The sequence below is a fragment of the Triticum aestivum genome, chromosome 4A, assembly GCF_018294505.1.
Source record: "Triticum aestivum cultivar Chinese Spring chromosome 4A, IWGSC CS RefSeq v2.1, whole genome shotgun sequence".
NCBI classification, from domain to species: Eukaryota; Viridiplantae; Streptophyta; class Magnoliopsida; order Poales; family Poaceae; genus Triticum; species Triticum aestivum.
This window is the reverse complement of record NC_057803.1, coordinates 551,784,019-551,799,381: the sequence shown is the minus strand read 5'-3', so window position 1 is coordinate 551,799,381 and position 15,363 is coordinate 551,784,019. Positions and strand designations below refer to the sequence as shown.

The 15,363-nt window shown below is 45.4% G+C and overlaps 2 protein-coding genes across 3 annotated transcripts; one reads left to right on the top strand and one right to left on the bottom strand.

Annotated features, from left to right (window-relative positions):
• Positions 1–1,587: 1,587 nt before the first annotated feature.
• Positions 1,588–5,723, bottom strand: LOC123086899 (uncharacterized). Of its 2 annotated transcripts, XR_006441156.1 has the most exons (4): positions 4,127–5,723; positions 3,027–4,051; positions 2,865–2,925; positions 1,644–1,931 (listed from the first exon to the last, which is right to left on the bottom strand). XR_006441156.1 is itself a non-coding variant. In XM_044508726.1 (3 exons), the coding sequence occupies exons 1-3, from the start codon at positions 3,143–3,145 to the stop codon at positions 1,797–1,799; spliced, it is 315 nt and encodes a 104-aa protein (XP_044364661.1). In that variant the 5' UTR covers positions 3,146–3,244; the 3' UTR covers positions 1,588–1,796. The 2 variants fall into 2 exon arrangements, 1 of the variants encoding a protein (XP_044364661.1); XM_044508726.1 differs by lacking the exon at positions 4,127–5,723 and having other exon boundaries at positions 1,588–1,931; positions 3,027–3,244.
• A 5,763-nt stretch (positions 5,724–11,486) lies between these two features.
• On the top strand, positions 11,487–13,506 carry LOC123086898 (protein JINGUBANG-like). Its single transcript, XM_044508725.1, has one exon. The coding sequence runs from the start codon at positions 11,631–11,633 to the stop codon at positions 13,086–13,088; it is 1,458 nt and encodes a 485-aa protein (XP_044364660.1). The 5' UTR covers positions 11,487–11,630; the 3' UTR covers positions 13,089–13,506.
• Positions 13,507–15,363: the final 1,857 nt, after the last annotated feature.

Sequence of the window (15,363 nt, the reverse complement as noted above, 5' to 3'; positions counted from 1 at the left end):
CCGCGAAGTAGTTTCGCTTTTTATATGTTCCAAACGGGCTAGGCATGTACAACGATGTCCAGATGGGACACTGATTAGTGCTCAACAACTTGCTTAAAAGTAGCGCGTGCTTCTCAAATATTAAACTAAACTAATGGCACTTTTTGCTCCATAAACGAGTTTATTCAGGATTCATACCCTCGTAAACAAAGCAAAGCGTGTGATTCTTGCTGCTTTATTGATCTCGTAGTATGAAATGACTTTGCACATGCGATGCATAACCCACATGTTCAAATCGTTATGGAAACCTTGGTCCCGGAAGCAACTTGCACCCGCCGTCCTTGCTGACACGTACTCCCTCCGTTTCAAATTACTCATCGCAGAAATAGATGTATCTAAAATTAAAATACATCTAGATATATCCATACCTGCAACAAGTAATTCGGAATGGAGGGAATACGTACGTACGGTGCGGCATGGTCCATGGCGGTGGCGCCACCACACCACACGCTTGTATTCACGGACGGAGACGAGCCCCGGGCCTTTCCGCCGTCCGCCCAGCCGATTTTGCCCGTTCCGAGAAGAGCATGCACCACCTGTACACCCCAATTCCCTAATAAAGCCTAAAGATGCATCTGCTCTTTTTCTTCCTGTTTTTATCGCCCTGAACTGCACAGCACAAAGTCAGAACACAAAAGAATACTTGTACAGTTGCTGCTCCGCCCGCCAAATTGGTCAAGAAACAGGTACGATATCAATCGATGTAGGCTTGGGTGGCTCGATCCAACACTCAAACCAGCACGCCAACAGAGAAGGAAACTATCCACTGTTTCGATCGATCAAGCTCGCATATCTAGCACTACTCCATGCATGTTTTGCATGCACACTTTTTCCGAGTTTCGATCGAGTGAGTTACGTCCATTCGCTTAACCAGCCGGCTATGGTATGGTTAATCTTTGGTTCTACTGCGTCTTTTGCGTGGTAAACGAGCATACGCACGTCCTCTTTGGAGTACAGTAATTTTGAATAAGTGCCGATACATTTGAGTATGGAAAGATCGCTGCCGTGCAACGCAAGTGATCTGGAATGTTCGATCACGTACGGGCCTGGCCGTTGGCATCGCAACGGAATGGGCACTCCTTTTTATTTAATCCAACGGAATGGTGCAGCAGTGCGATATTTCTTTAGCATGAATCTAAGTGACGAAACCAACCAATGATGAATGCCACAATAGTCCTGCCCATAGTCCTGCGAACGTAGCAGCGCTCGCCGCGTGCCCACTGTTGGGTGATATCACAGCAGCCGCCGAGTCCAGGCCCATTCCCAATGATGAATAAACAAAATAAAAATATATTATTTTTTTGAAACTAAAAAAATGATATTCTAGTAGTAAAACCGACAAAATCAAGAAAGCAGAACCCTCCTTTAAAAGAAAGGAAAAAATCAATCAAATAAAATCAATCCGGATCCACCTGTCGGAACGTCGTGCATCGCTCTCGTTTTTGTCTCTCACCGTCTCCACGTGATATATACTAGATCAGGATCGTGCCATGGCGCGAGGATGCCGGTCCAAACATTTGTATGCACATAATAAGAAGCTACTTAACAATGCATGAACATAGAAAGCATGTTTCACGATAGGTTAGCATCAAATATCTTAGGCATAGAAGATACGACAACACGTCGCTTAAAGACAATTTACAACTATGCATAGACAACTTTAAGTTTTAGGCATAATGTAGACGTTCAGGCATAGAAGATACGACAACACGTCGCTTACAGATGTTTTAGGCATAGAAGATACGGCAACACGTCGCTTACAGACAATTTACAACATGGGTCTTGCCGTCCTCATGAACAACGCGTTCATACTGAGCCGGTGATAGTCCAAGGTGTGCCAGGAGCATGCCAAGAACTGCCGTGTGTGGGATCCTAAACACTCGCTGGGTGTCCTGTAGTTCCCAATAACATAAAACATAAGGCCTTGGGGAATTGCCCAAAACAATTGCATTACAGCATGGGAAAGGAATCAGAGAAATCAGTTGCGGATAAAAGCAACCATAGTGATAAAAAAGATATGCCAAGCCTATCGTTTAATCAGGATTTTGTTTAGGATGTGCCAAGCATTTAAAAAAACAGACTATGAATCAGGATTTTGTTGCAAACAGACTGAATGATGGAATGAGAAGAGGAATATATTCATGAAATAAAGCAAGAGAGATAAAGTTGAAAGGAAAGAAGTGCAGAGCTTGCAGGTGAAAAACATCATATAAAATGTATAATCACCAATCAGGAAATTTCAAGATATCATGACTTATTGCTGTGATTAAAACAAAGCTAGTTGATGAATGATTGGAATCAGCTATTTCACAGAATAAATATATTCATGGCGTAGTTTCAGTTTTGTGCCATGAAGAGAGGCCGTCGAGTGTGATATCCAGAACAGAGATGGCCATATATATCAAGAATGGTGAGGTATGAAGAAAACAAACTCTCTAAGGAACACATGCAGGTAGGTATTTTTTTTCTTGGATTCTATTGCTTCTACCTGAATCTCAAGGTATACAGTGACAGCCACGATTAGCGGAATTAAGCAACAACGACATGCTCTCTGATTTCAATGTAACATGTTTCAATTCCTCTATAACCCATGTGTTTTATCAAAACAAGCGCACAAACAAGATAATTATCGAAACAATATTATGTTCTCAGCAAGGCTATGTGCATTCTTCTCAAGTCTGAGATATGCACGTACAGTGGTCTTAGATCATTTGATAATCACCAGAACTAACTACAGTACATAGTCTGTGAATCAAAAGTGAGAAAATACCAGGAAGATGATTTGCGTAGTTGCAAGAGCTCAGGGGAAAGGAGAGTAGGCGGACCTGCTTGCTGGAGCTCCTTGACTGGCCAGTTGAACGTGCAGCCACAGCCGAGAGAGTGCTACTACCTTACATGAGAGCATGTTAAATGTTAAAAACTCAAATCCCTAACAAGAACTTTTTTTGAAAGATCCATAAAATCCAGATCGGGATAGGGGGACTAACACGAACTCATCCTTCACGCGAGCACCGCCACTCGATGGAGATGGTTGGTACCCCACGCCACTCCACGCATCATCATATTCCTCCTTCACGCGAGCACCGCCGCTCGGCAGCCTCCACATCCGCCGGCTCGGCTCCCTCGGAGGCCGCTGTGCCCCACGCCGACATGAGCGCCCATCCAAAGGGAAATAAAGAAGTAGACAACAAAACAAAGAGCGATGTTAATATAACCACAACATTCAATTCACATGTCAAGATACAATAGGAAGTCTTTCCACCAAGCGGCTTGATACATACAATTAAACTCAGGAAAATAATATTCACCACTTATAGATAATAAGCAGCTATAAGGGGGCACGTAGACAACCGCCTACCAGTATACATGCAAATAACTTCCAAAATAAACGTATGCCACAGGAAAAGTAAACTCCAACATATTACCAAAGAGACAATAAAAGCTCTAAACCAAAAAAATCTAAGAAATGCTCAATTCAGTTTACTTAATAGTTATGATATTAATTATTCTCGGTCAGGTGGTTCTGGTATACTTAAGAAAACACTTGTAGACTTCAAGTACAGATAAATACTCAAGCTACATGGAACTATAGTCAACAACATAGTTCTATAATAACAAGTGATTCCAATTAAACACAAGTGCTCAGAACCATGGAACTGGAGCTTTATAAAATCATGCTACTAATTATCTTAGACACCAATTAAACTCATATCTGGACCATGGTCAACTGTGGGTTTATACACTCGTCAGAAATATTGGCCACTAAAAACATAATAGCATTAATACAGTCAACACATACCTCAAGTACTGAAGGACTGAGGCACTGATCATCTGTTTGACTCGTTTTCACTTCTGCATACGCTATTTTTATAAAGTGATCGAGCAGGGGTGCAGCATCGTCGAGCAGGGGCGGCAGCGACAGCCAGACCACCTTGAGCACCACGGTCCGGAAGCCAAGAGCATGAGCAGACCAAAATCAGAATGGATTAACCAGGAAACCCTAGACAAATCCCTAAAAAACAACAAAGCCCTTGATGAGCACATACACATCACAAAGGGAAAGACAAACAAGGGAGCAAATAATCACCTCAGCCATCTTAGAAGCCCACTCGGTGTGCTCCCTCTCCGCCCGACCCGCAAGACAGCCCCAACGCCACGCCACCGTCCCAACCGTGAAACAGCCAGAGAAGCAAGGAAGATGGTAAGAAACAAGCGAAATAAAAGGTAGTGGGATCCAATACAAACATTAACCAGCCTAAAGATGCTGTTATTAGAAACATGACACCATGGTTTCTGCTGGTTTATCAACAAATTAAAACAAGCCATTGAACCGACAACTTGCTTACTCTTAACCAGATGAAATCAAGGACCAACAACAAACAATAAAAGTCAAGAACAACTTATATGCAATAAAGGTATGAGAGAGAAGAAATATTCACATAAGATGGCTATAAACACTGGAGCATAAATAAGCAACACCTTTAAATACAAATAAAAAGGGTTCAGGGTTCAATGCATAGTGGGCTCAGATTTGCCTTTCCTCGATCATATAATCTACCCCCGCCATCTCTTGTCACCACATTAATCTGTTTATACATTGGAGCTGCCCTGGTTATCACTCAACAAGAATGACCATCCAAGGACAGAACAATAAGTATCACATGATCAAAAAGGATTCTAGAGACAAGAGGGAGGACCCAACTTGATACCCACAGGTGCCTTGTTTGCTCAAAGGCACACTTATTTCAGCCACAGCGAATCATCATCGCCCTAGCAAGGATGGCTTCCAACCAGTGGGGCACGTGCGAATAAAAACGGTTCAGGGTTCAATGCATATGGGCTCAGATTTGCCTTTCCTCGATCATATAATCTACCCCCATCATCTGTTATCACTAGATCAATCTGTTTATACAATGGAGCTGCCCTGGTTATCACTCAATAAGAATGACCATCCAAAGGACAGAACAATAAGTATCACAGGATCAAAAAGGATTCTAGAGACAAGAGGGAGGACCGAACTTGATACCCACGGCTAATCATCATCGCCCTAGCAAGAATGGCTTCCGGCCGATGGGGCACATGATTCAAACGCGGTGGCACGAGATATCTCATTTTGGGAGTAACTATTCATTCCCGCAGTAATTGTTTTTTATCTGACGGACAAGGTCGTTACGGCGGTCAATCCGACGGCCCAAGATCCATCAAGCAACCAGATCCGATGGCCAGGAATCCCAAATCGCTGAGGAGTGGCCTGAGGAGCTTCTATTCTTATTTCTGGATGGACTTATTTCTGGATTTTTGGATGGACCACCGGATCAATATGTTCTTACAAGGGTTTAACTGCCCTGGTTATCACTCATTAGAAATGACAATCCAAGGACAGAGCCACTAAAATAAGAACGTGATCAAAACAGCTCAAAGAAACGAGGGAGGATCCAAATTAATACCCACAAGTGCCTCGACTGCTTGAGAGCATGCCTATATCAGCCATAGCTGATCATCATAGCCCTGGCCATGTCCCATATAGTAGCCGAAGCAGAGCAGGGGAAGATGGAGCTCATAGAGGGAGGTTGTAGCCGAGGCAGTACTCAGAGGGCACCAGGGTTGCGCCTAAACGACATCCAACCAGTGAGGAACCACGTCGGAGTTGCGCCTTGCACCATCCCGCCGACGAGCACGAAAGCCATGGGCACCGAAGTAGCCAAGGAGGTGAGGAGGTGATGTATAGCACATCTAGGAGCACCATCAGAGACGACCGGGGCAACGAGCAAGCAGGGAGAGAGGCGAGGCGGCAGGGAGAGGAAAGGGCACGACGCAAGTGCAGGCCTGCAGGGAGCGGAACATCAGCTATTTTTTCTTTCGGGGTATATAGGAAGTATCAAACATATCATATAAGTGCAATCATTGGAGTGAGGGATAGATTTATTATTCTGATAATTTGGTAGTAACTATACATAAATAATTCATTCGCCAACAGTAAAAAATATGCGATGCATTATTTACACAAAACAATATTTTTTGTATAGGGTCAGAAAGATATTTCAGCATTCAAATCAATAAGGCTGAAATAATCTAAGAGTATTATCACTACAGACCAACAATTTATGAACTCGCTGTCAGTCAAAAGTAATAATACATGGAAATCTATCTTGAAGTGCAAGAGTTCAATTTAGCAGATCTGACACACCAGACACGAATGTGCTTACCTGCTTTCCCAGGCGGGCCTAGTCAGCTCTCTTTTAGCTGCAATCAAAGATAAGATTTGTTAGGACATTCTTGTGGGCAAAATTTATCATCATGCAAGCAATGCGCCTATCTATCGGGTTCGCGCCTTGACGCGAGGGTGCCGGTCCTAATGTTTTAATCAAACGGGTAATGCTAAGTCAGTATTAACCTAGATTTAGCATATGCAATCATACAGGATAACATGCAGTGAGAATATAATAGGAGTGAGATACAGATGTGCAGACACATGTGAACATATTTCAAAATTACGGTAATATTTTAAAAATATGTTAACACTTCTTAAGTTACACAGAAAAAAGCCTATAATAGTCAACAACAAGAAACCCAACCCATCCAACACTTTTACATCGCCACCAAGTGCCCTGTAGTAGAAATATTAGCCAAAATATGCACTAATGATTATCTGAACTGGAGCATCACAAGAAACAAGAATATATTTGATAGACAACATACTGAACTTGGTTCATAGGACATGACATTCCTTATGATCTGAACCTTGTAAAAAGGAAAGATGTATTTACTATTACATCTGATCATTCTAGCACAGCGAGTACAACCTTAAGGTAAAGAGAGGATTCACAATGGAGTTGACAGATGCCATGAGGACGATCAAGAGTACAGAATCAGCCGGGCTACAAAGCAGTAGAGCAAGTCTGTGAATAGATGTGGCGCGCGTTGCCTGCCTGAGCAATTCGACAGAGTATATGTGCTGACAAGAAGAGAAAAGGAGGTGGAGCACCACATTACATAATTTATATTAGACTAAAGAGCAATACAATATCACAATAATTTGAAGGAGTAATTGCATGCCTAATCATGATCTCAAGAGATGTGACTCTGCACATGTATTTCTTTGATCATTTTTCATTTGAATAACCACGATCTTAAAATTACTATAGTTCGGTTTGATTATAATCAAATAAATCAACCAGCTATGCAAGTACGATAGTTATCTACAGATAGGCACCTCACGTGAGTCATAAATTTCAGGATAGGTACTTACTATATATTCTAAGATTGGCATGCATCTTGTTAGAACCAAGAAATACATGTATATATACGACAACAACTTGTGCTCCCAGGCGAACTGAAGCATGCTTATGCAGCATCAGGAATATCTAAATATATACGCTACTGAATATATACGATGGATTTACTCTAGTTGTCGTGGTAAAAAGTTCTAAACTGACTTATATTCTACAAAAATGCATACCGGATGTGATCCAGTGTGCTGTTGCAAATACAATTTTTTTAATAAATCATTTGTACATCTCTGACCTCTATGCTCTAGCCATGATTACTATGTAATTACTAAGTTCTTAACTTTCTCTTCATTTATAATTAGAACATGGCATTACTTTGATATATCCCCACCTTGACACGGAGATCCTAAAAAAATCAGGCAAATAAGCCTAAAAACAAAACAGTGGTGAATACCTTGAGAAAAGACTAATTTGACCCTTGTATCAATCAATAAACCAAATTCTACTCTAGATGGCCACATATTGCCCATTCATAACTTTTATAAGGTGTATTGACCCGGTAACCGACTTTTAGTTATATTAGGTACTGAGCATTGGTCGATGCAACATCAAAGAGCAAAATTGGTTCCTTAAATAGAGAAGCTTTTTAGAAACTTCACATGGAGAAAGCAAGGAATTTAAACCATGCTGCCAAGGTAAAGCATCCGACAACGCAAAAGGGACAACATAATCCAGAACAACGATTGTAAGCCATATTTTTTAATACAGCTGAGCCTAGAAGGGCTATTAAGCTAAGTTAGAAATTGTAGTCATAAGTATAGAGCAAAAACATTAAAGACTACTAAAACCAAGGTATAGTCAACCTACCGGATAATTGATCTCAAGTTGGTTGTCCAGGAACTGATTTGCATCAGGATGTGTGCCGCCTGTCCAGGAAGTGATTTACATCAGAAAGCGCAATGCGTAGTGCCTGTGTAAGGCAATGGTCAAGCGTCTCTCATAGAAGGAGCTGGTTCAACAGAATGCATATTTATAATAATAGTGGTTAAGTAAAAAAGCATCAAGATTTGATAGGATAACTGATTTGCACCAAGATTCATTACATTCCAAGAGAATGGCACAGTGGTAGCCCAGGATAATCGATTTGCATAAAGATTCGGTACAAAGCAAGATTTACAATATACTAAAAGCAAGGCATAATGATAACACAGGATAACCAATCTATTTGTTTCTACTATGGTATAGTAATATATTTTATAGTAGACCATTGTGCCGGCGGCCATGCTTTTTTTGGAGACTAATCATGTGGAACTTAGAGAATAATAAATCATAAACAGACATCTTCAGAGACTAACCTTGGGTCTAGCTACTTGTCGACATAAGGATCACTGGAGGTGACTTTGTTAGATGATGTGCCGACAACCTGCATACAATGATTTACAGAGAAGGGGATGAGTAAGGTTTGTTTGCTCAGGACTGTGCATCAACCAATCACCTAAAGTAATTTCAATAAATAAAAATTTACATATAGACCAAGATAAACGTCACGGTTAAAAAATACGTTGAAAATATATACATCAATGACATCTCAAAGCTCATTTCACAACAAAACTACTGTAAACTTGATATGGAAATGATAAACTTGCATCAAAATTTAAAAGAAAGGATATCATAGTAGAGGTCTTGTACCAAATGACATCCAGAAAGGGAAGCAATGTATGGAAATACAGAAAGTATGGCAAGAGATTAGTTATGTCGTCAGACAGCAAAACAATTGCCTATGGTTTTGCTAATGCTAATACATCTTGTTAGAAATCAAAGGAGGAAGCTCTATGTGAAATCAAATGTTCCAAAACTTTGCAATGGTAACAAACACCGAATACTACAAAAAATAACTGGGATCCGGTGTGTGTCTAGGCAAGCAGTTTTTTGTTCTCTCTTTTATACATAGTAATCAATCATGACACGATCCAGGTGGGAATTAGAGTAGAGCATGTTTTATTACATGGATAATTTAATTAGCAGGCTTCTAACCCATCATAGGATTCACCTATAGAGAGTCACTTTTGGGCTCAAAGAACAATGCATTAGCCTATTCCATTTACTTTTGACGTACCCTCTCATACTAACACAACATTGCAGCAAGCAAATAACCAAGGGAAAACATGCAAAACCAACCAGCCCCTTGTAGCTTGCATTTGATCGGTCCACTGAAAATGAAAGCATCCATTAAAAAGGAAAATGGTTAATGAAAGTGCTCCTAACAGAACTATACAAAAATAAAAGACGAATGTCCTTTTTATCTGACATCAAACAGATTTTCTTGTTGAGCTTGAGTATACATCAAGTAGAGTGCCCCCAAAGGAGGGAGAACATGTTTGTCCAACAGAAAATTCATTGGTCCAGCCATCGTCAGTTTGTCACTGTGCCTTTTTAGAAGATGGGGAACGCAAAAAATAATCCGTCCGATACAAATTGCACATGGTGTCATGGATTAAGTATGAAAATGAAGATAATATTGCATAAAAAACAATCCATCTTGTTATACTCTTTCAGTTACTTATATTTTTTTCATTAGGTGAAATTTTAACATCCTATAATCCTTCACTAAGTTGCTCTTCAATAAATACAAAAACTAATTCCACAAAATTCCTAAGCAGTAGAAATACTACTTGTATGTGCTCTAAATAAATGTCAACAACTCCTCTCTCAGGCTCAATCAACTCATATGCATGTTTTTTTCTTCTCATAGTCAGATGAATACTTTCAATATACAATCTTGCCAAATTAATAGCAATCTTGAAAATTAGCACACAAATATATGATACAAGATGATAAAAATCAAGAACACAGCTAGTTAAATAAAAAAGTTTAAGAATGGCATGAAACAAATGCACCTGGTTGGCTAGGAAATTAGAAACTGCAAGCTTTTTCTGCAGCTTACAAGTCATGAGCAGAAAATTTAGTTTCCCTTTCCTAATCCCAATCAATACAAGAAACTGAAGTGTAAGAAAGAGATATGTAATGAGGATTAACTTCACGAAGCGAAACATCTAACAAGACTACAAACAGATGGGATTTGAGTTCACGAGGAGGTTCATGGAATTGAGAAAATCCCATTACCTTCCTGCACTAATCACACCCAGCAGCCGAAAATCGCAATTAGACGGCGTGTACAAGGCGCCGTTGACCTTGGCATGGCTGGTTCGTTGCCAATTGGGGAAGAGAAACCAGAGAAGATCACGCGCATGCAGCAAGCCCCGGACGGCCGGCCCTGGTCCCTCTGCTCGATACGCTCAACCTCGCCACAATCTGCGCCATCAACAACACCAAGTGGTCAGTGCATGAAGATTAACCAAAGAAATTGAGCAGTGAACCAAGACAAAATTTGCCTGAGAAGGAAAAGGAGAAGAGGACGATGCAAGGCTGCACCTCATGGCCCGCGGGAAGCGGAGCCGCGCGTGGGGGCGAGCGAGGAGACGGAGATGAGCCGCCGGAATCCACCGGAGCCACGCTGGCGACAAACCGATGCCCAGCCTGAAACCCTTGCCACGACTCAGGGTCGTGAGCGAGCGCGAGAGGCCGTGCGCCGTGGATCTGGACGGACGAGAGGAAGAGGCGGAGCACCTGCCGTGTGCACGCGAGGACGACGGCGTGGATCCGGCGGGCAGGGCGAAGGAGACGGCGGAGCCAAAGCAGCGGCGCTTCCCGGCGTCCGGCCACCGAGCGGCAGGCGGCTGCCGTTGGGCTGCTTCTCTGAGGACTTGCCACGGGAGAGGAACAGGGAGGGGATGGTAGCGCGGCTGCGGCTGGTCGGTGGCGGCGGCGGACGGGGACGGCGGTGGCGGTGGCGGCGAGCGGCGACGGCGGTGGCGGCGGCCGGCCAGCGCGGGCCTAGGGTTTGGAGGGGGGAGAGGCGAGGCGCGAGTGCGGGAGGAGGAGGCGGCGCGAGCGAGCCGGCTAGGTCAACTCCACACGAGCCGTGGCCTTTTATACCCCTGTGAGTGAAATGACGAAAATGCCCCTGGCGGGGCAGGCTATTTACGCGCGGTGGCAGGAACGAGAGGTAACTCCTCCACCTATCGATCCAACGGACTAAAACGCATCAAGGAAGAGATCCAACGGTCGAGAGTGCCTGATCGCTGAGGAGCGTCCGGCATCCCTCCGGTTCATATCTCTTGATACGGCCGCTGCTCGACTCCATCAGTCCATCTTCTCCAGCCTCGCAAGCTTCTTCTTCTCCTCCCTTTCGGTCTCGGCTTTCCTTCCGACGCAGGCCGTAAAAAGGACCCAGCCGCTCGGCGCAGCGCAAATCATCATCTGATCGATCGTTTGTTCTGTGAGTTGTTGTGGCATCGATCCATGGGTAACCACCAGAAGCTGCTCCACTTCCTCCGGCCGGACCCGGCCGCGGTGGCCGCCTGCTCGCCGAGGTCCTTCTCCTCCTCCTCCGCATCCGTGTCGGACGATGACGGGTACAGCTGCTCGTCCTACCCCACCACGGACGGGGACGCCTCGCCGTCCCGCTACGGCGGCTCCTCCACCCCGCCCACGCCCAGGTCGCCGTGGGCGCACCTCCCGGGCCTCGGCGCCGGGGGTGATGTTGCCGAACCGGGGGCCACGGACCTCATCGCGTCGCTGGTCAAGGAGGACGGCCACGTCTACTCGCTGGCGGCGACCGGCGACGTTCTTTACACCGGCACCGACTCCCGGAACGTGCGCGTGTGGCGGGACCAGCGCGAGCTCGCCGGGTTCAGGACCGCCAGCGGCCTCGTCAAGGCCATCGTAGTGGCGGGCGACCGGCGCATCTTCACCGGCCATCAGGACGGCAAGGTGCGCGTGTGGCGCGCCGACGCGGACAACCCCGCCGTGCACCGCCAGGTGGGGTCGCTCCCGAAGCTCAAGGACTACCTCAAGAGCGCCGTCAACCCCACCAGCTACGTCGAGACGCAGCGCCGGGGGCGCCAGCGCGCGGTGTGGCTTCGGCACTGCGACGCCGTGTCCTCCCTCAGCCTCGACGAGGGCGCCGGGCTGCTCTACTCGGCCTCGTGGGACAGGACCTTCAAGGTGTGGCGCGTGTCCGACTCCAAGTGCCTCGAGTCCGTCAGCGCGCACGACGACGCCGTCAACACCGTGGCCGCCGCCGGGTTCGACAGCGTCGTGTTCACCGGGTCGGCCGACGGCACCGTCAAGGTGTGGCGGCGGGAGATGGCCGCGAAGGGCGACGCGACGAGGCATGTCCTGGAGAAGGTGCTGAGGAAGGGCGAGGGCGCGGTCACCGCCATCGCCGTGTCGCCCGAGGACCGCGTCGTGTACGTGGGCTCGTCGGACGGGCTGGTCACCTACTGGCACTGGGTCGACGGCGAGGCGAGATATGGTGGTGTGCTCAAGGGCCACAAGATGGCGGTGATGTGCCTGGCGGTGGCCGGCAACGTCGTCGTGAGCGGCTCGGCCGACCGGACCCTCTGCGTGTGGCGTCGCGACGGGGCAGAGCACGTGGGTCTCGCCGTTCTGGCCGGACACACCGGGCCCGTGAAGTGCGTCGCCATGGACGAGGAGGCCGCGGCCGCCGGTTCGGGCGGTGATCGGCGGTTCGTGGTGTACAGCGGAAGCCTGGACGGGTCGGTCAAGGTGTGGCGCCTGTCGGACGCGGAAGCAGAGACGGCCACGACAGTGCGGGTGACGGAGCGCACAGCAGCAGCAGCACCGGCGCAGCCGTCGCAGGTGTGGAGAGGCCAGCCGGCCCCGTCGCCGTACGCGGAAGCGTGGGCGCCGTGCCAGACGCCGGAGCTGAAGCGCGTGCGCGTGGCAGCTGCGTGAGGTCGGAAGCAATGGTGCGCTGGCCACAGTTCTGCAAGAAGGGAACAGAGCAGTCATCCAGCGGCAGGTTCAGGAGTGAGGAGCCATTTTGGACCCCTATTGGTGAAGGCCTCCTCGCTCAGTCAGCGTGCGTGCAGAGCAAGCATGTATGCGCTTCCAACAGTGAACCGGCCCGTCTTCTCATAGCGCCATGCATGGCGATCTTGCAACGCCTGAGATGATAGCTTGATCTGGCTGATGGCTTCCACATCATAATCTTGGAATAGCTGGTGCAATAGTGGAATGTTCCAGTCATTAGGGTTTGGTAAGATCAACTGATTTACCCACCTTTAAGGCCATCTGAGGGATCCAATTACTGCGCGGAAATTTGAATGATGCTCCCGTTCTTGGTTAAATAACCGCATATCCCAGAACCTCAATCCCACAATTCTTTTGTTTTGTTTTGTTTTGCGAGTAAGCATGCAGTTTTATCATACCATAGTACTAATACAATTACAATTATCCTAAAAAAACAATCTGCTAACACAAGATTATAATAACTCATTTAAAAAACGGAACGAAACGTTAGTTTTTTTACGAGCGAAACAGCCAGTCGAACGAAAACGTTTGGTATGACCTGCTGTTTTTTTAACATCAGTACATACGTAAGCACTCATATATATGCGTATACATTCATCCTTATAAATGTACATACGTACAACCTACCCCATATGAGCACCTTCGAGAGACTGAGTCGGTATGTCATCTTTAAATTTAAGACTGAGTCGGTATGTCATCTTGAAATTTAAGAAGTTGCCGTAGGCGTCTCGTCATCGACGGCAACGTCTCCTCTCACTGAAAACGCATCGCCGAAAATCCTGAAATAATGCGAGCACCAGGACTTGAACCCTGATGGGCCGAGAATACCACTGTCCCTCTAGCCATCCAACCACAGGTTGGTTCGCGATATCACCTGCTGTTGCTAGCCAACGATCATGCATCACTAGGCTTAGTGGGCTGGGGCCTTTTTCTGATGGGTCACATCTACTGGCCCAACACAATCAAGTTTATATAGAAAATTAATAAAAAATCAAAAGAAATTTGTATGCAAAAATAGAAAGCTAACATTGATTACATACGCCGTTGGTAGTAGTGGCCATGATAAACTAAAGATGGAAATCGTGCTCGGGTCCTTCCCACGATTGTTACTAAAACCACGGTTCTTACTTCCTAATGCATTCATCTCGAGTGTAAAAAAATTCATTATTTACCGTTAGTTGTTCTCCTTGCATCACGTACATCAAATACAAGAAAATACCATGCAACATATAACAAGATACCATGCGGCCATTTATTAGTTCACAATAACATTGTCTAATGGAGATTAAGCATAGTGATATGCAACAAAGTGAGTCAGTGATACACAAACTATTTATCTGAAACATGGCTTTATTTAAACATTATAAAAAGGGAATTGCAAGGTTACATCTGGCTGGCTACAATTAAAAAATAAAACAAAATAATAAAAATTGCACTGAAACTCCACAACTTACAGGTTCATTTCAAACAGAGTTGCTTTCCCCCCTGACAAAACTATCTGTTAACACAAGCTTGAGCATCAGCACATTCAGAAACCAAAACAGATAGGTCCATGTGTTGTCAGATATATAAGAGAGCCCTTGTTTCCTGTCTCCTACAAATTTCAAAAGAAGGGAGGAATTTTACCATGCCCCCCACACCCTGAACCTCTTACCAGAATATCATCCATATCCGGCTGCCTTCCCACGCTCGACCCTGCGAGCTTGCCTAACCATTTCTCTAGTGCATCTTTAGCCATACTAACCTTGCTGTATCCACATATAATTGTGGCCAGGCCGCTGAATGGGGTGTGGTAGAGCAAGGAGATCATGTCGATTTCCAACGCGGCCTTGGTGTCCATGAAATGATGATGTGTGCCCTGCGGGTTCTCCTGCCTGTTAGAGTCGTCCGCCTTCTGGTCCCTTGCCACTATTCGTCCAATGTGTCAATCAGTGACACTTGCACTCTTGATAGGTGTCGCTGACGTATCACTTTGTCCGTCTAGCTGCGAGAGTAGCAAAAGGTGAAATATGTTAGAGTGATGTTGTTTGAAGTTAAAGGGAGAATACCAAGTCGGTGCGTGACAAATAGCTAATAAATAGATGTTGGAATCCTTCGAGAAACATGGGATGAAATGGGAGGACCATTTGTTCAAGGAAGTGGAGTCAAGTGAACTGTTGTAGTTCGGCAAGTATTATTTTTAAAACCTTGTAGTCAT

What these genes read in the sequence shown, in the direction of transcription:
- LOC123086898 (XM_044508725.1), top strand. Translation starts at nt 11,631, where the DNA reads ATGGGTAACCACCAGAAGCTGCTCCACTTCCTCCGGCCGGACCCGGCC.
- LOC123086899 (XM_044508726.1), bottom strand. Translation starts at nt 3,145, where the DNA reads ATGTGGAGGCTGCCGAGCGGCGGTGCTCGCGTGAAGGAGGAATATGAT. An exon ending in CGCGTGAAGGATGAGTTCGT is followed by an intron (nt 2,926 to 3,026) that starts GTTAGTCCCCCT and finishes CATGTAAGGTAG; the next exon opens with TAGCACTCTCTCGGCTGTGG. An exon ending in CAAGGAGCTCCAGCAAGCAG is followed by an intron (nt 1,932 to 2,864) that starts GTCCGCCTACTC and finishes TGGGAACTACAG; the next exon opens with GACACCCAGCGAGTGTTTAG.